We start from the raw sequence: 23,727 nt of genomic DNA, 5'->3' as shown, positions 1-23,727 counted from the left end.
TAACTGAACCACACCACCTTTTCATTATCTGTCTTCTTCTTCTTCTTCTTCTTCTTCTTCTTCTTCTTCTTCTTCTTCTTCTTCTTCTTCTTCTTCTTCCTCTTCCTCTTCCTCTTCCTCTTCTTCTTCTTTTTGGTTTTTCGAGACAGGGTTTCTCTGTGGCTTTGGAGCCTGTGCTGGCACTAGCTCTGTAGACCAGGCTGGTCTCGAACTCACAGAGATCCCCCTGCCTCTGCCTCCCGAGTGCTGGGATTAAAGGCGTGCACCACCATCGCCTGGCTCCTTACTTTTCTTCTTATGAGGGACTGCTGAGATACCTGAGCAAGGCTCCAGGGCCCTGCGCACAATTTGAGCACCAAGTGACTAACTGGAAGGAGCAAGATTTTTAGTGTCACCTATCCCCACCAGTGACTGCTTACACGTGTGAACAAGGAAAAAGCGGCCTCTCCTGTGTTTTTCCGATTCCGTTTATCTCGTAGGAGACTTGAGGGCGTCCTGGATCACTGAGCATAGCCTAGGTCGCATAGACTCCAGACCGTCTGTCCCCTACCTTGGATAACCAGCCACAGATTCCCACAGCACCCAAAACACACTTTCTCCAGAAAGCCCCTCTTCCCGTGAAGTTGTGCACGCTTCCTAACCACTCCACCAGCTCTAACCCGCGTCCACCTAGCCCAGGCAGAGCCGCCTCCCCAAGGTAAGCTGTTTACTCGTCGCCGTCCTGGCGATCCTCCCTGGACAGCTGCGGCAGCCACAGCAGCTGCGCCGCGGCCCGGAGCTCCGGGCGCTCCTCCTTCCTCCCTCCCGGGTCTCCGATCTCACTTCGGCGGGCCACTCACACACTCGCTGCCGCCGCCACACACCCGGGAGTGTGTGTGCAGGACCCAGGGGGCGGGCAGGCGTGGCGGCACGCCGCAGGCCAGCTCCTCCTGGATCGTGTTCCCCGGTCCAGCCTCCCTCCACTCTGCCCACCTCAGGGACACCTGAGCAGCCACTGGGCGGTGGAGGCTGCAGGCCCGGGGGACCCAGTGGCACCCTGGAGAAAACAGAGCAGGAGGCGGGGCGGCAGCACAGACCACCGCCTTAGCGGTGAGGGACGCACGCCGCAGCCTATGAGATTGTGAAACAACGGCGTGGGGGCGGGCCCAGGGAGGCGGGTCCCGAGGAGGAGGTGGCCCCGGCGCTGGAGGCGGGGGCGGCGAGGAGGAAGGGGAGGAGGCGGAGGCGGGCGCGGTGGTGGCGGCGGCCGGCACGGCGGCTGAGGCGAGGTTGTGCCCCGGACTCTGTCCACCGAGCTCAGCGGCTGTTGCCTACGCGTGGAGGAGCAGCGGCGCCGAGAGGCAGAGGAGGATCGCGGGCGAGCGCGGCGGCGGGACGTCCACGGTGGCCGCGGCCCCGGCGGCGGCCGGCGACAATCGGCGTGGGGAAGCAGCGGCGGCCGCAGCGGCAGCCGCCTCTCCGCCACCGGGACGCCGAGGCGCGGCTGGCGGCGCTGACATCCACGGCCCTGCCTCTCCTCCCTCGCCCCCGGCCCTCCCCATGTGATCGGTCTTAATCCCGACCGTGTGCGCGCGTGGGGGCTCCATTGCGCGGCGCCCGGTGTCGGTGCCGGGGTGGGTGCTCGCGTGCGCTTCTCCTCCCCATCCCCCGCCCCGTCCCCAAGAATAAAAGAAGAACCGGGAGGCGTGCTCAGAAAATAAATAAATAACCAGCACACACGCGCAGCCCGGAGCGAGGCGGCGGGGCTGGCGGCGGCGGAGGAGGAGTGAAGGCGGCGGCGGCGGAGGAGGGACGCTCGGAGCCGGCAGTAACTTTCGAGCCAGCCCAGAGCCCGGAGCTCCAGCCGAGCGGTTTGCAGCGCGGCGGCGGCGGCGCTGAGTGTCTGGCCCGCTGGTGCGGTCGGGGTGTGCAGTCGGACGGGACGAGCAGCGTGTCGCTGTCCCCCCCTCCCGGCCGCTGGAGATGTCCGAGCCCAAGGCGATTGATCCCAAGTTGTCGACGACCGACAGGGTGGTGAAAGGTAAGCGCAGCCCCGCGGCGGCCCGGGGTGCACCGAGTGCCGCAGGCGCCCGGCCGCCCCTCCCCCGCCCCGGTTGTCCCTCTCCGGCTCGCGCCGGGGACCTTCTAGGATCTCCTGCAAGCGGCGATCCCCCCCACCTCCTCCGCCGCGCCCTGCCCCCACACCGCCCACCCGGCCCCAATAGGGGCATTTTTTTTCTTTTTCTTTTTTCTTTTTTTTGTGGACGGGGGGCGGCAGTTGGCAAATGGCTGAGCGCCTGGGAGGCGGTGGCGGGGGTGGCGGTGGCGGGAGGGGGCGCCTGGAGGGGGGGGTGACTGCTGGCAGGGTGTAGCTGCTGTGACAGAAATAGGAAGTGGGTGGCTGCTCGCGGGCTTGCATGGGATCGGGTTTATGGTTTGCTCTTTGTAGAGGGAGGGGAGGTGATTTATGGCTTTTAAAAAATTAATAGGGCATTTTTATGTGGCCGTGGCTTGCCGCGGACTGGCTCGCCCGGGCACGGTGCTCCAGGCGCTCCATTGCAGCAGTTCCCCGGGCGCCCCCTCCCCCTCCGCGGGAAGGGCCTGCACAGGACTCGCGAGAGAGCGGGAGAGCGTGGGGGGAGCCCAGCTCCGGCTGCCGCGCGCCGCGGGGGCGGGGGGCCGCGGGGCGGCGTGGGGGCAGCGCCAGGAGGCGGACGACCCGAGCCCCCGCCGCCGCCCCGGGATTTCCCTGCAGGCCCGGAGCGACGCGAGCGGTGGCGGTCCTCCGTCGACCTCCCTTGTCACCCATGGCTGGCTGCCGCCGACCTGTCATTGCTTTTAAAGGGTTCCCTGTTGGTGCACGCCTCTAGGGTGGGAAGCTCACCCGGTTCCCTTCCCCCCAAGCTCCTGACACCCCCTTGGTAACGGGCAATTTGATTCTTTTATTGCCAAGGATGACATGTATGTGTACAACTGGCAGAGATGGCTCTGGGTTGCTGGCTAGGAGAAGCCCCGGGGATGCTTGGGGTGAAGAAGGGGACAAAGTAGTTGTCCTTTCTACACTCCTGCGGAGGAGGGAACCCACTCTCCTCACTGTATTTCAATGTGGAATGGAGGAGGGACAGCAGATCCTCAAGGATTAAATAGTGTCACTTATTCTTGGGATTAAGGTCCTGAGCAAAGCCAGGATGAGCACCAGCCTGTGCAGAGTGTGCCTCTGAAACTGGGGGTGGCGTGTGTGTGTGTGTGTGTGTGTGTGTGTGTGTGTGTGTTATGAGCAGAGATAGTGTCTTATGCAGCCAGAGCTTTCAGTTAGAGTGCAAAGCAATCAAGGCATTTGCTCCAGGAACACTTAGGTGAAAGTAACCCAGCACCCACTGCCCATGATACATAGTCTCTGGAGTCTTAGACAGGATCCTTACTCCTTTTACATTTGCTTGGTTTTTAAAGTTTGTTGTTGTGTGTGTGTGTGTGTGTGTGTGTTGTTATGTTCACTTTTATGAGAGACTAAAACATCTCCTCTTCTTTTGGTTATATTAGGTAGGATTCATAGTCAAAATAAAGAGGACATAGTCCTGAAATAAAAAAAAAAAAAGATTGGTAATAGAGCTACAGAGGCACAACTATCTTTTCTGCAGGCATGGATCCTTATGTAAACACTCCATGCAAATCCATTCCAAAGAACTGTTGTGTCGGAGGTGTCTGTTGGCTTAAAAATTCAGACCTTTTGTGTACAATACCAGAGAATGACCAAAACTCTGCAACGTATGAAATGGAGGTTTAACTCCAATCAAAAGATAACTGGTTTTCTAACCAGCTGGGATGCTACTGAGTGTTGGTAGTGAAAACCAGTACCGTGTACACAGTCATGGCGCATTCCCTGTTCTAAATCTCAAACTGTGGATTTTTAAGGTGTGAATTTGGATGGACATTGTCATAAAGTAAACTCTGTGGAACTAATTGCTCACCCATTCTCTATGTGTTTACCAGTGAGCATGGCAGAGCCAGGGTCCAGCCGTTTCCTAGCTCTCTTGCCTTATGTTTCAGTGTTGTGTCCTTACAAATGACTTCTCCCATTAGTACATTGGCACACCCATAACTCCACAAAATTTTGATTTATGTATCTTTGCAGAAGTGAATTATAAATGTGGGCTATAGATTCAAAGCAGGAAACATTAGTCTCCCACCTGCTTTTGACGGGGGTCCTACTGGAAGACTTTGTTTATAGAAAAACAAGTTATTGGTGACTCCCGAGTTTGAGGTGGGCACCCTGCCATGGCTTTGGTTCTCTTATGCTTTCTTGCGCATTTTAACATTTTATGTCATCGGCTCAAAAGTCCTGACACGAGGGTCTGGTCAACAGTTTGTCATTTGTAGGATTTTTCAGGATTAGTATTTTGAGATGATAATCTGTTTTGATCCCCCTTGAATATTATATACATCTTTAACAAGTAGAAAGCAACACATATGCTGACTGGGAAAAATCACAGACTTATTTTTTATGTTAAAATATTCATAATATGTGGCAGGTGAGAACATGGCTTTTACTCCAGATTTTTCTGAGAACCTCATGGCATCTGTCATTCTTGAAATCATTCCTTAACACAGGAAATGGTTTATCTTTGAGGCGATCTCTGTGCTCTTGAGGCCTTGTTTCCTCTTATAAAAGGCGTCTGTAGCTGTGTGTGATGCAGGAGTAGTCAGATCGGTCCTCTGGCATGCCGTGGCTTTTTCACAGTTATCTTTATTGCTGTGATCTGGATGACAAATTGCTGTTTACGGACGGCCTCTGCTTGTGGTTTTGTTCATAGTAATATGACAACAGCTTTCTGTGGCTCTCTGGATGTGTGTGCTTCCTGAATGCAACTTTCGAGAGGTAGGTTGAGTGAGTGTGCGCGTCAACTGTGGTAGTGTCGAGACTTGTTCGGTCTGCTACAGCATGTGCAGAGCCTTTAAAGTCACGAGTGAACGAGGAATGGTGGCCGGAGAGGTGAGCAGCATTCGCTTAGATGACTTCCAGAAAAAAATGGCCTCAACTAGCAAATCTGCTGCGGGTTTATTTGACCCGTTCTTAAATTTAAAAACAAATATAAAGTTGTTACAATTCAGAGAGAACATTTTGGCATGCTGTTTGTTGGGAGCCAGTGTCATCTGATCCATTCACTTATTTATATTTTTGGAGCATACCCACTGTTTGTTTTGAGAAAGGCTGTATATAGGTTGAAGGTCCACTGGAAACTCCCGAGACCCTTGGACTTAGTCTTAAGAGTGAGGTTCTAGAAGCCTTTCCACCGTGCCTGGCTCACATTAGGTCTTAAAAGTACACAAAGAATACCGTAAGACTGCCCCCAGCACACCCTAGGCCCTGTTTTTTTTTTTTTTTTTTTTTTTTTTTTCTGCAGTACGCTCAAAACCTCTATCGCAGTCCCTGTTCCCGTCTGGCTGTCAAGTTTTGCTCCGTGACAGTTAGAAACGTGGGGAGCAGAGTAGACTGTGATGTCGAGTTTGCGGCAGCATTCTGGCTCTGGACAGTTCTCTCATCTCCAAGTATTTTCTAATGCGCCTTTTACCTTATCCCATACTGATGAGAATAGGAGACGTTTCCGAGTCTGGCAGGCTGTCAGAGGGGAGATTCCTGGGAAGACTCCCGTAGGTTGCCCTCCGTTCTCCTCCGCCGATGTTTGCTTTTTGTCTGTGGGAGATCGCTGCTGCTCTGCCTTCTCTCACCTTTGAACCCGTTGTCAGGTGCAAGGAGAGACATTCTGGGAAGATGTCTCAGATCATACAAGCAAGAATGTGGAGGAGTCAGGTAGACTGTTTACTCAGTAATTGACAATGCAGGCCCTCAGTATTTGTAGCCGAGAAATACCCGTGTGACTATTTAAAAAGAAAGCAAGAATATGGCATGTCACTAATGGCCATTGTATTTGTACATGGAAACAGAGTAGCAAATCACCCTGGGGGGGGGGCTATCAAGAAAAGCTCTTTTCAATTTATTTTACTTATATTTTAATTAATTAATTAATCTGCCATCAGTCGAGTTGTTTCATTTGTCTGGCCTTCCTTTGGAGCAATTAAATTAAATTAAATTCATTGTCATTAACTATCGGTATATGGTGGGTAGAGTTTACATCAGCACTGGCTCTTAAGAAAGGCATTTGCTAGTATAGCTAGTACCCCGGATGACACAGTTCTGACATGCACGATGTACTGGAATGAACGGCATACAAATTCATGCTGCTAATTCTAAATTAGGCTGATACATTCGGTAATATTTGCTTCCAGAATTTCTTGAAAGTAAACACAACGTGAATTCAATGTGATCCAAACAGTTTGTAGGAGACTGAGACTTAGGGAAATTCCAGTGGTTGTAAATGTTACCACCTTTTGAGAAGAACTAAAGACTATGTTGCTTGTTGCTATTGTTCTTTAAAAGTACAGAAATGAACCTTTGCTTAATAGATACTGTAATTTAAAGAGAGCCAGGAAAAGGTAACAACCTAGCTGCCTTAGAATCTGGTTAATGAGATTTTGCTGACACGGATGTAAGGTAAAAATAACGCCGTTTTCCATCAGTTTCTTCTTTATGAGCTGTTTAAAATGGTAATTATAGCGATGGGAAAGTATGACTCTGATGCTCTGCAGTCAACTTGGTCATCTTCGGTTTTCTCTTATCTTTCTGTACCACCGTGTACAGTTGAAACTAATTATAAAGCCAAAGAGAGTCCCTTTGGAGTGTCTGTTGTTGGAGGACAGCATTGTTCCCGTTCCGGCCTTTAGTGAATTCTTAGTGAGACTGTGCTGCTGGAAAGTCAGGAATTGTGAAGAAGGTAGGCAAGGAATGACTCAGCGGTGCATTTTATGATCATTAAAAAATAATTGTGTCCGATTTTCAGCAATTTACTGGTACAGCAATCGCTTGCTATTTAAGAGGGATAGGATGAGATCTTGAATTCTTCTGTAATTGTAGGTTATGTGTTCTAACTTCCCAGACCGCTTTTCTTCCATCGTGTGGGATAAAGAAGGAGGGCATTTCCTTGGCAGCAGGTCATTTACTCATGGCTGACACCAGATTACAAATGACAACATTCAGGTCATTCTAGAATGGTCCCCATAGGTACTATTCAAAGCCGTGCTACTGGCCCCCTCAGTGGCGTGGATCGGGACTTCTCCATAAGTAAAAGAGAGGGAGGTAGAGTTGGTGAGATGGTGTGGGTGAGACCAGGATGCAAGTAAGCCAGTGGCTTCTGTGAAAAGTGGCTCTTTTTGCTTGAGCATAGACATATTTTTTGTGTGATCTAGGATCTTACTGCATTTTCTTTCCCGTTTGCTTTCCTCCACCACGAGCTATGCAGAAACATACTTGCTGTATTAGCAGAGAAAGAACATTCTGCGGCTTTCTTTTAAAGTGTGTAACCAGAGGTCGAAATAGTACACTGTGCTGAAAAGGACTTTGTCTTGAAGTTGCTGCTGCAAGCCTCCATCTGGATTACTGACAATGACACTCTCCACTGCTGCTGGTTTTCTTTTTCTTTTTTTTCTTTTTTCTAGGATGTAGTCATCCATTGAGAGAGAGGGACATGGGCCCTGACATGGGATTTTGGCCTTGGAAGCTAAGTCTTTAGTACTTCAGCATTTTGTTTTGTATTATTTTGTAGGACTTCCACCTCATGTTATGAAATTATCAGTTGCACTTTGTCTCTATAGGAAAACATATATTCCTCCCCAGTGAGGGATTCTGAAGAGTCTGGTGTACCATCAACTTGGGGACCCATTCGTATTGCTAGGATGTCAAATCCATCTTCAGTGTGTACTAAGGTAGCAGAAACCAGAGTCCCACTTAAGCAAGTAGCAATAGATTATGAAAATGCTCCATCTTTGAAATGAAGGTAGATATTTTGGAAACCATCATAGGAAGGAATAGGGGTGTCCAGTTGCTTTGTCACCCACAGATGTGCTGGGTCATGCTCACCGATAGCTATCCTGGGATGTAAAGGCCTCTGGGCTGCAGATTGAACACAACAGGAACGGGACTTTGTGTTTTTCTTTTTATTCCCTAATCCATGCTTTGGCCTCATAGCAAAATATACTGCAGCTTAATTTTTAGGCGTTGGGTTTGGTTTTCTCTGAACTTCAGTGTCTTGCAACTGGAAATGTTGAATATGTCTGCGGAGGATTAAGGTAAATGAGTTGCTGTCAGAAATTTCTAGATGCTGCCTCTGCTCTGTGACATACCGCCTTACCGTGGTTGTCAATTTCAGACGCTGACTGTGATCTGTGACACACCGCCTTACTGTGGCTGTCAATTTCAGACACTGGTCTACCGTTAAAACAGGAAAAATTATTGTTGGCCTTTAGAGAGAAAGAGAGTCTGTGTGTGTGTGTGTGTGTGTGTGTGTGTGTGTGTGTGTGTAAATTAAGAAAAATAATTGTAAGGAGCCATAAAGTCTTAAGACACAATGGGAGTCTCTTTCCACAGCAACTGTATTTCCTCAGCTTTATTTTTTCTCCTTTGGGAGGAATTACTAGTTCTGATTCAAAATGTGCTTTTATTTCTAAGGAATATCGAAATACTTTGGAAATTGCAGTACATTGGATCCTAACCTGTTTCTTCCGTTGCTGTATGTATTTGGAAGTGCATAAAAGTGATCAATATTTGCATTCAGAATTTTGTTTCGAGAGTTTGTTCCCTCAGACCTGTGGTGTTTACCACACTGCGTTGCCTGTTATATTCCCGGTAAATACTTGGTTAAAGATTGAGTCCTGCAGAGTTTTCATGTGTCATCATAAGCTATAAACAGGGACAAATTATGTGCGTTTTGAGTATTTTTTTTTAAAGTTCTGATTCCTTGGAAATGGTTATACATGGTGCCTGGAAAATTCCTTCTTCAGCCCATTCAGGAATGGGAGGCTGAGAAGGTGATTGGAAGCCACAGCTGTGCTGAGGGTGGTTTTTCTTGCTTGGCCATTTGAATTGGTCATGTCTGATGATTTAAAAGTTCATTAAAAAAAAAACCTGAATTTGAACTTTTGCTCGAACTTGAACACTGTTTTGTAATATTTCCTCTTAAAGTAATCATTTTTTGATGTTTGAGAGGATGTTGTTCATCCTATACTGGATTTATTGGTTGATTTATTGTGACACCAAACTTTGATTTCAAGAGAAACAATTGAAAGGGGAAAAACAACAACAACAACAACAACAACAACAAAAACAAACCTTCCTCTGTATCCATCTGAAATTACTGTTTTCTGTAGTGTCTGTAACTCAGAAGTGCCATTTTTGCCATTGGGGCTTTTTTGCCTTGAAATGCCACTGGACACCGTCCAGCTGGAAGATGTATGGGCCAGGAGAAGTTGAAAGACTACGGCATCAGCTCTGCTGAGCCCTCTTTTCTGTTGAGTGGGCTTTGAGCCATCTGTTGACATTTGTTTTTAAGAATCGTGTAAGCAATGCCATTTTATCAGATTAAATTAAAAGTGTTCTGTGCATTCTCTTAAAATGACAGGACCTCAGTCAGCATTTGTGATGCTTTTTACAAAGAAGTTTTTTTTGTTAAATGATGAAGTCTATCCTTGTTGGTTTCTTCCCTACGTTTCTTGGGATCACAACTGTTCTTTTGGTTACTCAATTTGGACTTTCAGTTTTCACTTCAGACTTCTCTCTTGCACCTCTCCTGATGGCGGAAGTCGAGGGACTCAGCCCAGCTCCTGCACTGACCACCTCGTTAGACACAAAGTTGCTGCCACGGTTTGTGAGGTGTCCGCCTCCCCTCCTCAGGAAGTGGAAAGCCCTACAGCATTGGTTCTCAAGCTGGTGGTCCTGACCCCTTTGGGGCTGAACAGAGGTCACCCAAGACCATCAGCAAAACACAGATATTTACGTTACAATTCATAACAGTAGCGAATTAGCAATTATGAATTAACCACTAAAATAATCTTCTGGTTCGGGGGTCACCACACCGTGAGGTGTATTAAAGGATCATAGCAGTAGGAAGTTTGAGAACCACTGACTTAGAGAGAGGGTCCTGCCCTGTTTGTCTTTGTTTACTCAACTCTTGCAGAATGGACTGTTACACTACAGGAATGTGATTCTTAATTGTTATGTGTATGGATTCATAGGCAAACGCTGAGAGGAATTTCAGGTTTTAAGTGGTGGAGCTCTCTTTTGAAGTTTTCTTCAACTTCGTCAAGATTGACTTGCAGATGTCTGATAATTTCTTGCTTTGTAAGCCACGATTCCATGGATCCCTGTCAGTTAAAAGGTCCAGAGAAGGCCGTGTATGTTGTTGAGTGATGGAGCAAGGCACTGGGCTGCATCCCTGGCACTGAGGATGGGGAAAGTGTATCCATTAATTTTCCTCAGCGGTTGATGGTTGGTGGTGACTTCAGATAAATAATGAAAGCAAGTTGCAGGAAGGCCAAGTGGCAGGCAATTGTGAGGCCTCGCTCGCACAGTGATTGGTGTACACATGCAAACTTGTAGCTGTGAGTCTGCAAATTAAAACAGATGCAGGAGAACCCACATTGGGATAGGATGCGGCTGAGTACAAACGCACCAATAACAAACTTTTGCTACCAGTGTAGGAGCAATAGAGGCTGCACACAATTCTCCAGTACCTAAGCAGTGTCAGAGGAGCTCAGCTATTGAGTTCACACCACCTAGGAGGCCTAGGAAGTGAGGTGTCTGCCCTAAGCCCTTTTCACAGATGAGCTGGGAACCTGAGCCAGCCACTGGGGATTGTATGTCTTCTTCAAGCAGGTCATCCGGGGCTCTCCGTGCTCCACTTTCTGTTTGGGCTAAAGTATGGGCTCAGATAGCCTGAGGTCAACTGTTTCCCTACATAGAAATATTCTCATCCCAGGGCATTTAAGATGAAGGGGAACTCCAGTGGCCCGTGTAAAGCATTAATATTATTTTCTGTAACCACCAACAGGAAAGGAATCTTTCTGTTGCTCTCACTTTAGGTCGGGATGCTTCTTGTTGTGCTTTGTGTAAAATTTAGGAGTATGTTGAAAAAGCTAGCTCCGGGGTGATGAAAGGATTGTCAGTTGTGGCCGGAGCAGAGAGATTTGGGATTCTGATTGAGGAAAAGCCGGGTTGTATTTTAACTAAGGACTGGAGTTTTAGGTTGCCTCTGTGTGTGTGGGATCCTGCACAGATGAGCCAGTGTTGGGAAGCATCAGGAATTTAGGTCACAAATTAAAAAAAAAAAAAAAANGGCCTTTTTTTTTTTTTTTTTTTTTTTTTTTTTTCTGCAGTACGCTCAAAACCTCTATCGCAGTCCCTGTTCCCGTCTGGCTGTCAAGTTTTGCTCCGTGACAGTTAGAAACGTGGGGAGCAGAGTAGACTGTGATGTCGAGTTTGCGGCAGCATTCTGGCTCTGGACAGTTCTCTCATCTCCAAGTATTTTCTAATGCGCCTTTTACCTTATCCCATACTGATGAGAATAGGAGACGTTTCCGAGTCTGGCAGGCTGTCAGAGGGGAGATTCCTGGGAAGACTCCCGTAGGTTGCCCTCCGTTCTCCTCCGCCGATGTTTGCTTTTTGTCTGTGGGAGATCGCTGCTGCTCTGCCTTCTCTCACCTTTGAACCCGTTGTCAGGTGCAAGGAGAGACATTCTGGGAAGATGTCTCAGATCATACAAGCAAGAATGTGGAGGAGTCAGGTAGACTGTTTACTCAGTAATTGACAATGCAGGCCCTCAGTATTTGTAGCCGAGAAATACCCGTGTGACTATTTAAAAAGAAAGCAAGAATATGGCATGTCACTAATGGCCATTGTATTTGTACATGGAAACAGAGTAGCAAATCACCCTGGGGGGGGGGCTATCAAGAAAAGCTCTTTTCAATTTATTTTACTTATATTTTAATTAATTAATTAATCTGCCATCAGTCGAGTTGTTTCATTTGTCTGGCCTTCCTTTGGAGCAATTAAATTAAATTAAATTCATTGTCATTAACTATCGGTATATGGTGGGTAGAGTTTACATCAGCACTGGCTCTTAAGAAAGGCATTTGCTAGTATAGCTAGTACCCCGGATGACACAGTTCTGACATGCACGATGTACTGGAATGAACGGCATACAAATTCATGCTGCTAATTCTAAATTAGGCTGATACATTCGGTAATATTTGCTTCCAGAATTTCTTGAAAGTAAACACAACGTGAATTCAATGTGATCCAAACAGTTTGTAGGAGACTGAGACTTAGGGAAATTCCAGTGGTTGTAAATGTTACCACCTTTTGAGAAGAACTAAAGACTATGTTGCTTGTTGCTATTGTTCTTTAAAAGTACAGAAATGAACCTTTGCTTAATAGATACTGTAATTTAAAGAGAGCCAGGAAAAGGTAACAACCTAGCTGCCTTAGAATCTGGTTAATGAGATTTTGCTGACACGGATGTAAGGTAAAAATAACGCCGTTTTCCATCAGTTTCTTCTTTATGAGCTGTTTAAAATGGTAATTATAGCGATGGGAAAGTATGACTCTGATGCTCTGCAGTCAACTTGGTCATCTTCGGTTTTCTCTTATCTTTCTGTACCACCGTGTACAGTTGAAACTAATTATAAAGCCAAAGAGAGTCCCTTTGGAGTGTCTGTTGTTGGAGGACAGCATTGTTCCCGTTCCGGCCTTTAGTGAATTCTTAGTGAGACTGTGCTGCTGGAAAGTCAGGAATTGTGAAGAAGGTAGGCAAGGAATGACTCAGCGGTGCATTTTATGATCATTAAAAAATAATTGTGTCCGATTTTCAGCAATTTACTGGTACAGCAATCGCTTGCTATTTAAGAGGGATAGGATGAGATCTTGAATTCTTCTGTAATTGTAGGTTATGTGTTCTAACTTCCCAGACCGCTTTTCTTCCATCGTGTGGGATAAAGAAGGAGGGCATTTCCTTGGCAGCAGGTCATTTACTCATGGCTGACACCAGATTACAAATGACAACATTCAGGTCATTCTAGAATGGTCCCCATAGGTACTATTCAAAGCCGTGCTACTGGCCCCCTCAGTGGCGTGGATCGGGACTTCTCCATAAGTAAAAGAGAGGGAGGTAGAGTTGGTGAGATGGTGTGGGTGAGACCAGGATGCAAGTAAGCCAGTGGCTTCTGTGAAAAGTGGCTCTTTTTGCTTGAGCATAGACATATTTTTTGTGTGATCTAGGATCTTACTGCATTTTCTTTCCCGTTTGCTTTCCTCCACCACGAGCTATGCAGAAACATACTTGCTGTATTAGCAGAGAAAGAACATTCTGCGGCTTTCTTTTAAAGTGTGTAACCAGAGGTCGAAATAGTACACTGTGCTGAAAAGGACTTTGTCTTGAAGTTGCTGCTGCAAGCCTCCATCTGGATTACTGACAATGACACTCTCCACTGCTGCTGGTTTTCTTTTTCTTTTTTTTCTTTTTTCTAGGATGTAGTCATCCATTGAGAGAGAGGGACATGGGCCCTGACATGGGATTTTGGCCTTGGAAGCTAAGTCTTTAGTACTTCAGCATTTTGTTTTGTATTATTTTGTAGGACTTCCACCTCATGTTATGAAATTATCAGTTGCACTTTGTCTCTATAGGAAAACATATATTCCTCCCCAGTGAGGGATTCTGAAGAGTCTGGTGTACCATCAACTTGGGGACCCATTCGTATTGCTAGGATGTCAAATCCATCTTCAGTGTGTACTAAGGTAGCAGAAACCAGAGTCCCACTTAAGCAAGTAGCAATAGATTATGAAAATGCTCCATCTTTGAAATGAAGGTAGATATTTTGGAAACCATCATAGGAAGGAATAGGGGTGTCCAGTTGCTTTGTCACCCACAGATGTGCTGGGTCATGCTCACCGATAGCTATCCTGGGATGTAAAGGCCTCTGGGCTGCAGATTGAACACAACAGGAACGGGACTTTGTGTTTTTCTTTTTATTCCCTAATCCATGCTTTGGCCTCATAGCAAAATATACTGCAGCTTAATTTTTAGGCGTTGGGTTTGGTTTTCTCTGAACTTCAGTGTCTTGCAACTGGAAATGTTGAATATGTCTGCGGAGGATTAAGGTAAATGAGTTGCTGTCAGAAATTTCTAGATGCTGCCTCTGCTCTGTGACATACCGCCTTACCGTGGTTGTCAATTTCAGACGCTGACTGTGATCTGTGACACACCGCCTTACTGTGGCTGTCAATTTCAGACACTGGTCTACCGTTAAAACAGGAAAAATTATTGTTGGCCTTTAGAGAGAAAGAGAGTCTGTGTGTGTGTGTGTGTGTGTGTGTGTGTGTGTGTGTGTGTAAATTAAGAAAAATAATTGTAAGGAGCCATAAAGTCTTAAGACACAATGGGAGTCTCTTTCCACAGCAACTGTATTTCCTCAGCTTTATTTTTTCTCCTTTGGGAGGAATTACTAGTTCTGATTCAAAATGTGCTTTTATTTCTAAGGAATATCGAAATACTTTGGAAATTGCAGTACATTGGATCCTAACCTGTTTCTTCCGTTGCTGTATGTATTTGGAAGTGCATAAAAGTGATCAATATTTGCATTCAGAATTTTGTTTCGAGAGTTTGTTCCCTCAGACCTGTGGTGTTTACCACACTGCGTTGCCTGTTATATTCCCGGTAAATACTTGGTTAAAGATTGAGTCCTGCAGAGTTTTCATGTGTCATCATAAGCTATAAACAGGGACAAATTATGTGCGTTTTGAGTATTTTTTTTTAAAGTTCTGATTCCTTGGAAATGGTTATACATGGTGCCTGGAAAATTCCTTCTTCAGCCCATTCAGGAATGGGAGGCTGAGAAGGTGATTGGAAGCCACAGCTGTGCTGAGGGTGGTTTTTCTTGCTTGGCCATTTGAATTGGTCATGTCTGATGATTTAAAAGTTCATTAAAAAAAAAACCTGAATTTGAACTTTTGCTCGAACTTGAACACTGTTTTGTAATATTTCCTCTTAAAGTAATCATTTTTTGATGTTTGAGAGGATGTTGTTCATCCTATACTGGATTTATTGGTTGATTTATTGTGACACCAAACTTTGATTTCAAGAGAAACAATTGAAAGGGGAAAAACAACAACAACAACAACAACAACAACAAAAACAAACCTTCCTCTGTATCCATCTGAAATTACTGTTTTCTGTAGTGTCTGTAACTCAGAAGTGCCATTTTTGCCATTGGGGCTTTTTTGCCTTGAAATGCCACTGGACACCGTCCAGCTGGAAGATGTATGGGCCAGGAGAAGTTGAAAGACTACGGCATCAGCTCTGCTGAGCCCTCTTTTCTGTTGAGTGGGCTTTGAGCCATCTGTTGACATTTGTTTTTAAGAATCGTGTAAGCAATGCCATTTTATCAGATTAAATTAAAAGTGTTCTGTGCATTCTCTTAAAATGACAGGACCTCAGTCAGCATTTGTGATGCTTTTTACAAAGAAGTTTTTTTTGTTAAATGATGAAGTCTATCCTTGTTGGTTTCTTCCCTACGTTTCTTGGGATCACAACTGTTCTTTTGGTTACTCAATTTGGACTTTCAGTTTTCACTTCAGACTTCTCTCTTGCACCTCTCCTGATGGCGGAAGTCGAGGGACTCAGCCCAGCTCCTGCACTGACCACCTCGTTAGACACAAAGTTGCTGCCACGGTTTGTGAGGTGTCCGCCTCCCCTCCTCAGGAAGTGGAAAGCCCTACAGCATTGGTTCTCAAGCTGGTGGTCCTGACCCCTTTGGGGCTGAACAGAGGTCACCCAAGACCATCAGCAAAACACAGATATTTACGTTACAATTCATAACAGTAGCGAATTAGCAATTATGAATTAACCACTAAAATAATCTTCTGGTTCGGGGGTCACCACACCGTGAGGTGTATTAAAGGATCATAGCAGTAGGAAGTTTGAGAACCACTGACTTAGAGAGAGGGTCCTGCCCTGTTTGTCTTTGTTTACTCAACTCTTGCAGAATGGACTGTTACACTACAGGAATGTGATTCTTAATTGTTATGTGTATGGATTCATAGGCAAACGCTGAGAGGAATTTCAGGTTTTAAGTGGTGGAGCTCTCTTTTGAAGTTTTCTTCAACTTCGTCAAGATTGACTTGCAGATGTCTGATAATTTCTTGCTTTGTAAGCCACGATTCCATGGATCCCTGTCAGTTAAAAGGTCCAGAGAAGGCCGTGTATGTTGTTGAGTGATGGAGCAAGGCACTGGGCTGCATCCCTGGCACTGAGGATGGGGAAAGTGTATCCATTAATTTTCCTCAGCGGTTGATGGTTGGTGGTGACTTCAGATAAATAATGAAAGCAAGTTGCAGGAAGGCCAAGTGGCAGGCAATTGTGAGGCCTCGCTCGCACAGTGATTGGTGTACACATGCAAACTTGTAGCTGTGAGTCTGCAAATTAAAACAGATGCAGGAGAACCCACATTGGGATAGGATGCGGCTGAGTACAAACGCACCAATAACAAACTTTTGCTACCAGTGTAGGAGCAATAGAGGCTGCACACAATTCTCCAGTACCTAAGCAGTGTCAGAGGAGCTCAGCTATTGAGTTCACACCACCTAGGAGGCCTAGGAAGTGAGGTGTCTGCCCTAAGCCCTTTTCACAGATGAGCTGGGAACCTGAGCCAGCCACTGGGGATTGTATGTCTTCTTCAAGCAGGTCATCCGGGGCTCTCCGTGCTCCACTTTCTGTTTGGGCTAAAGTATGGGCTCAGATAGCCTGAGGTCAACTGTTTCCCTACATAGAAATATTCTCATCCCAGGGCATTTAAGATGAAGGGGAACTCCAGTGGCCCGTGTAAAGCATTAATATTATTTTCTGTAACCACCAACAGGAAAGGAATCTTTCTGTTGCTCTCACTTTAGGTCGGGATGCTTCTTGTTGTGCTTTGTGTAAAATTTAGGAGTATGTTGAAAAAGCTAGCTCCGGGGTGATGAAAGGATTGTCAGTTGTGGCCGGAGCAGAGAGATTTGGGATTCTGATTGAGGAAAAGCCGGGTTGTATTTTAACTAAGGACTGGAGTTTTAGGTTGCCTCTGTGTGTGTGGGATCCTGCACAGATGAGCCAGTGTTGGGAAGCATCAGGAATTTAGGTCACAAATTAAAAAAAAAAAAAAAAAACCAGGTTAGGGACATTTAACACCAGAATAGATTATTTTGGCATTTTAGAACCAAATCGTTCTGACCCGTTTTGAGTGTAAATGTGAACACACATACTAAAGAACAGTTTGAATTTTGAGATTTTTAATGGTGGAGGTAGCACTGGGAAACAGCTCACGATCTGGCAGAGCCCCACCCTTCTTTATATTTTTATCTCTTAGTCTTATTCAGGTCTGGGTCTGACGAATTTGAGTCTCGCGGTTGGTATGTGCAGCCCGATTTCGGCTGAAGCCAGTGCTGACGTGGAACCCCTGTCCAGCCTTCCTGACGGGCACACTGCCATCGCAGGCACAGATCAAGTGAGAGGGATCTCCCGGCTTCGTCAGGCTCTTACTCACCCTGCCATCCGGGACCTCTCTGCCTGCGAGAAAGGCTTTCTCCTGTCTGCTGTCTGATTTCTCTAAACCTGCATTTGTTGTGTTCCAAAGACTGCTCTATCTGTTTTCTCTGAGAGAGCTTGTTCCATAGTAAACCAGCACCCTTGTTCCTCAGTCCTCTAGCCGGTTAGCCATGCAGGGTGGTTTCTAGGTCATTCCTGTATTTTTATCAGTCGGCCTTTAAATCCAAGTCAGGGTGTTGGAGTTTTTGAAAATGGAAGCATTAACCAAGGTTGATCCTGGCCAGCCTGCTTTCATGGTCCAGCAGCGCCTTGAGTTGGGGTCTTTCAGTTTGGTTTGGGGCTGTACTGTACCTGAGGCTCAGAAACTTGTCAGAGATAGGCTGTGTCCACTGTGCCGTGTCCCTTGACTGAATAAGGACTGCTACTGTCGTGCTATTCTAAGCTTTGAAATTCCTTTTATCTTCTCCCAGTCCCTTGCAGCTTTAGGGTGTCTAGGACTTAATCCCCGTAAGGAGGAACATCCCCGAACCTAGAAAGTTATTGTGCCTCGCCAGTGACTTCCTACAGCCTTCCATTCATAATGCAGGCAAGTGACAAAGATGATCCTGATAGCATAGCAGCCTGGTGGCATGAGAGGGCACATCCCTCGATTAATTTCGCAGCCCTCCAGGAGTGGCAGATTAGCATCCCACTTGACGGGAGCCACTGAGCCCAACTGAAGGCTGTGGATCAACAGCTCCGAAGACCGTTCGATTTCATTACCCAATGGATTAAATGTGATTTGGAAATGTGTCTCACTGAGATTTGAAGCCAGCCGTGGGCTTGCAGATGTAGTATCAGAGAATGTTGCCGTTTTAATGCTGCTCCGAGGTATTAATTACTGATAACAGTGTGCGAACATTTGTGTTTTTTTTTGTTTTTGCTTTTTTATTTGTTTTTGTTTTTCGAGACAGGGTTTCTCTGTAGCTTTGGAGCCTGTCCTGGAACTAGCTCTCGTAGACCAGGTTGGCCTCGAACTCCCAGAGATCCTCCTGCCTCTGCCTCCCGAGTGCTGGGATTAAAGGTGTGCGCCACCACCGCCAGACTTGTACAAACATTTATAAGTGTTTCACAAGGTGATCCAAGTTCCCCCATGAGAGGGTGCTCTCGCCTGTGTCCTGACCAGAAGTGATTGAGCCCCCGCCATACCTTATGAATTGTGGTGGGTAAGGCACATAGCCTGCAGCCTGCTCTCGATCTTGTTTTCAATTGTGGTGTATTCTAGTAGTATTCCTGGAAACTCTACTCTTATTTCCCTGAACATGTTGGGGTTCCAGAAAGGAAGGGAAATCTTGGGCCTGCAGTGAAAAGATACACCTCTGAGAGCCAGGCCTATACACCGAGTAGAGCTTGGATCATGAGGTAGGAACATCTGGGAACATTTCCAAGTTCCTTACAAAGTCACGTCTCCACTGCATCCCCCAACAGCTACCGTGTGTGGACTTCTCTGATGAGTTATATGTTGAGGAGAAAATTGATATTTTAAAACAAAACTTTCAGACATGGCATTAAAACTTAATTTAGTGAACTTACTACATTTTCTATACTCTGGTAGTTTCTGATGCCCAGAAAAAGTTATCCCATGACTCAGGAACCCACCTTTTATAAGTTCCCCTCCGCTTTGTAGACTGCCGTTCCCCCATTCCACTCGGATACATTGCCTGTGGTAGGAAACGAGGCTTCACCTGTTGAGTATTAAACGGGTATTGGTCACTTAACAAGATGTTTTTGAATTCATCCATGTTGGTTTTTGTAGGTATCTGACTTTAGTGCCCACCCAAAGTGGCTTTATAATATATTCTGGGGCCAGGTTAAACTAGGCAGTTTGCAATGGTTAATGCCCAGTGTAGAAGACAAAAGTCAATTTCGCATGGCAAAGTAGTCATAATCACTCTTCCAGAAGAAGGTGTCCCACACTGTGGGAGCACAGGAAAGACAGTGACTGACTCTCTTCAAAGGCTGCAATTCTATTTTTAGCAAAAGGAAAGAGACTCAATCTCAGTTTTCCTTGCTAGGTCAAGTGACACCAAGCCTATTTTATTTTCAATTATATGTGCCCCAGTGTGTGTGTGTGTGTGCGCGCGCACCCACGCCTGCATGCATGTGCACATGGGTGCCCAAGGGGGGCAGAGGCTTACGATCTTCCTGAGAAGGCGCTACTGTAGCATGGATTCCGCTTGGTCTTAATAATAAAAACTCTGAGCCAGCTATCGGGGTTAATGCTGAAGGATCAGAGGAGCACAGTGGCCAGCCACTAGAGAGTTCTCACCTCTACCAGTGTTCAGACCCAAAGGGCGATCCTGTCCTCAAGCTGCCTCCTCAGACTGACTGCTTCAGACTGACTGCTCCTCAGATTGCACCGAACCCCTCTTTCCTCCCATCTTCGATTCTTCTCTCAGCCCTTCATATCTTTGCCCAGCCGCGTCCTGTCTCCACCTCCCTGGTGCTGGGATTAAAAGTGTGTGTGATACCAAGCGCTGGGAGCACCTTTGTGTGAGCTCTGGTTCTCTTTTAGACTGGATCAATTTCGGGTAGCTCAGGGTGGTCTTGAACTAAGAGGGGTTCGTCTGGCCTCCAAGTCCTGGGATTAAAGGTGTGTGTGCCACCACTGCCTGGCCTTAGTGACTTAGTTCTTTACTCTGATCTTCAGGCAAGCTTTATTTGTTAAAACACAAGCAAAATCACTACAACTATATACCCAGTTAGTTGTGAGCTGTCTGATGTGGGTGCTGGCACTGAATCTGGGTCCTCTGCAAGAGTAGTGCCCTTCACCACTTGCTATCCCTATAGCTGTATCATTTCTGAGTAGAGGGGATTCCAGGGGAACTGAGAGGGAATGGGAGTTTGTCCCTGGAGTTTTGCAGCTATTCTAAGTCATGAATGTGTGTGATAAAACACAATCGCGGGCTGATTTTAAAAGTCAGCTATTAGGAGAGAGAAAGAGACAGAGGGAGGGAAGGAGGGAAGGAGGGAAGGAGGGAGGGAGATTTTTACCTGGGGGTATTAGTGCACGCCTTTAATCCCAGTGCTTGGGAGGCCGAGGCGAGCAGATTCTTGTGACTTTGAGGCCAACCTGGTCTACGTGGAGTTCCAGGAAGTCAGGGTTTTAGACAGGAGACTTCATCTCTAAACAAACAAACAATCAAGTAGGGAGATTTTTGTGAGATGTCTACCTTACTATCCTTTGCCTCTGCAAATACTTGCAGTGAAGAGGCAGCATCAGAACTTGGGAGAGGTGTTAGTTCACCTCTGGATAAAGCTCAGTTTCAGCCCTGCATTCTCCATATGCCGTGACATATCCCGGCAGGAAGCCATGTACCATGTTGAATTCATTTTTCTCGTTGAAAGAAGCGATGGTGTTAAGTTTGCCAGGTTGGGACAAGGGGAGAGATTACATGCAGCAACGCCAAGCCTGGTGCCAGCTCAGAGAGAGCCTTGGGTGTATGGTAGGTGCTGTCGCTTTGTAGACAGCTAGCTCCTTTGAAAGCCCAGCTTTCTGCTTCTAGAAGTGCTTTACATTAGGTATGTATTATTTCTTGCCTACCACCTCTCCGGATGGTCCACAGGGTCAATTTGCACTGGTCAGCGAAGGTTCTCTATTGTTCCCTTTTTGCTCCGTGGCTTGACTTCTCGGCTTTGCTCGCAGCTCCTCCCGATGGAGGCCTGCGTGGTGATGTTCTCGTATCTCTTCCCTCATCCTTGCAGGCCGTCTTGTTTCCTCCAAGTCAGAGGGCCGATGACTGCCTGTCGACTGATGACTAGCACATCTATATTTACAACCTGTTTTCTTCTTCCCTCTGGAGCGATTTCTCAAGCCCTACGCCAGTTGCTATGTATGGGTGTGGTGCAAATAAAGTGGGGGATCTGCTCGGTGTTTCCTGGCCTGGTGATGTTGCCGCCGTCCTTCCAGGCAGTTAAACGTGTCGCTCCGTTCAGACCCTTTAAGTTCTGCAGTCCTGTTGCAGCAGCCTTCGAATGCCGCACTCTGCGTTCACTCTGTCTCCTGTGTATGAATTTTCTCACATTGTGTCTAGATTGTGTGTGTGGTGTGTGTGTGTGTGTGTTTTAAATGGACAGGTTATACAGGGGCGTGTAGCTCAGGCTAGCCTTAAACTGAACGAGTAGTGGAGAATAGCTTTGTGTCTGCTCCTGTCTTCTTCACTCTACTTCCCTAGAGCAGGGATTACGGGCTTGCTCTAACACGTCCCGTGTATGTGATGCTGGGGACTGAACCCGTGGCTTCATGAGTGCCACCCAGCACTGTACCCACTGAGCTATAACCCTACTCCTAACCATTTATTGATTTTTGTTTTACTCATATGTGAAAATTCATATGCTTGATCCTTATGAATATATGAAGTCTGGAAGTATTTATTATATAGCGCATATTATATTTCTACTGAAATCATGTTATCACGTCGTGAAAGGGTCAGTCCCCGACTACAGAGAGAGGGCGTCTTTATTCGTGAATGTGTCGAGAATGTCTGATTTCTATAAGATAAAAGGTGACTGAAGCCTACTAACCTACCTTTAGTTAAAGCATACGAATGTGGCCTTGGGAATTGGGTCCTGCCACCGAGTTGCAGCCCAGAGCATTTTCTCACTGAGGTACTCAGGTTGGTTTTGCAAATGCCATCCACCTGCCTCAGCTAGGATCACAGCCCTGAGTCTTCAGTCCTGATGCTGAACTAAGCTTTTCACATCCAGACCAGAGCTCCTATGGATACCTGTGAGCTTTTCCCTTTACAAGTCTGCCCCTCCTGGACACAGCCGTGTGCTGTCTGTCTGTGATGCACACAGCCTATCACCAGTGTTTGCAGCATCTTTCCCCTCCTTCACTGCACCTCCCAGTTAGGTAGGGCTGTGCCTTTTTCTTCTTAAATCAAAGGGAAGGAGATACATTGTATGTATATGCATTGACATCATAGAAATGGCGATGCTGGCATTTTTCTCAGTATGTACAATCTCATCCTATGTTCACAAAATTTTCATGTGATAAATTTATAAGCCTGCTAGGCCTCCCTTGTTGTAGACTTTGTAATTTCTGTATAATTCTAAGCATAACACTTAACAACTCAGTTGGATTTAATCTTGCTAAACTAATTAACTAATTTAATATCTAATTTTTACTTTATTGTGAATTTAATTATTCATTTAGTATTTTTGTTGTTATTCATGTCTGAGTAGATTTGTCTGAGAGTTTACCTAAACCTAGCTACCAAACTCATTTTCACAGAAAACACAGATTCTCAGATTCCTATGTCAGGTTCCATACATATAACATTGGAAAAGATGGGAGTGTGGAAAGTAGGAACTTGTAGGTTCTGCTTGAAAAACAGAGGGGGGAAAAAAGGAAAATAACAGTTTCCAAAAGTGAAAAGAGGAAAAAAATGGAGGTTCTTGGGTCATCGTTGCTCTGGGAGTCTCTGCTATTTAATCGGTAGCTTTTTCCTTATCACAGCTTTGAAAAAATACTTTCAAAGCTATCTAGGGAGACGGCTCAGTTGGTAAAGCCCCTGCTGCACAAACCTGAGGCCTTGAGCTCTCAGCCCCCGCACCCAGGGGGAATCCAGATGGAGTGAGGTCTATGGAACCCGTATTGGACGGGACATCAGAGGCAGACGAGGAAGTTGTCTGAACATTGGTCTCCGGGTTCCACATGTTTATGTACAGGCATGCTCATCTGCTCACATGGCCACATACTCCTCCCACACACATCAAGTCCAGTGACTTCCTTCTGCACACTGTTATAATCGCAGAGAGCTGGAAATGGGTCTTCTAGGCCAAGGACTAGGTTGCCTCTCATTGGTAAGTGTCTTGCAGTCTGTTGTTAACCATAACTCCGGGAGGCTTTATTAGTTTGTCGGCTACTTTGCTTCTTCACAGGCTCAGAGTAAACCAGTGACAAATAAGGCACTTTATGGCTTCTGAACTTTTGTTCTCTAATCATGAATGCTATTTTGAAGCCCTTTGAAGGAGTGTGGTTTTATTCCCAAGTACCCTGAATACCCACTCTAGTGAGTGGGTCCTTGAATGAGTGTTTATACAGCTATGACTCCAGCAGCCTTGGCTACAAACCCTGAACTTTCAGCCCAGGGACACTTTGAAGAGAAAACACACAGTTCCTTTATGAGTGAAAATAGACCTGATGCATGCATTTATTTTGAGACAGTGTCTTCTTTTGAACAGTGATGTTTGTGTATTTGTTGACATGTGTACTTAGATGCAGGTGTCTGGAGGCTTGAAC

At 46.2% G+C, this 23,727-nt stretch overlaps 1 protein-coding gene across 1 annotated transcript in view; it reads left to right on the top strand.

The window, feature by feature from the left end:
* The first annotated feature begins 1,249 nt into the window (after positions 1-1,249).
* Ppp3ca (protein phosphatase 3 catalytic subunit alpha) overlaps positions 1,250-23,727 on the top strand; it is a 277,153-nt gene continuing 254,675 nt past the window's right edge. The window contains exon 1 of the mRNA XM_050126830.1: positions 1,250-2,020. Within this exon, the coding sequence (XP_049982787.1) occupies positions 1,963-2,020 (58 nt within the window). The 5' untranslated portion in view covers positions 1,250-1,962. The remainder of the gene's footprint in view (positions 2,021-23,727) is intronic.

Source organism: Alexandromys fortis, unplaced genomic scaffold (genome assembly GCF_014885135.2).
Source record: "Alexandromys fortis isolate MF-2015 unplaced genomic scaffold, M_Fortis_MF-2015_v1.1 scaffold_274, whole genome shotgun sequence".
In the NCBI taxonomy this organism is placed as follows: domain Eukaryota; kingdom Metazoa; phylum Chordata; class Mammalia; order Rodentia; family Cricetidae; genus Alexandromys; species Alexandromys fortis.
This window is presented reverse-complemented; position numbering and strand designations above follow the sequence as displayed.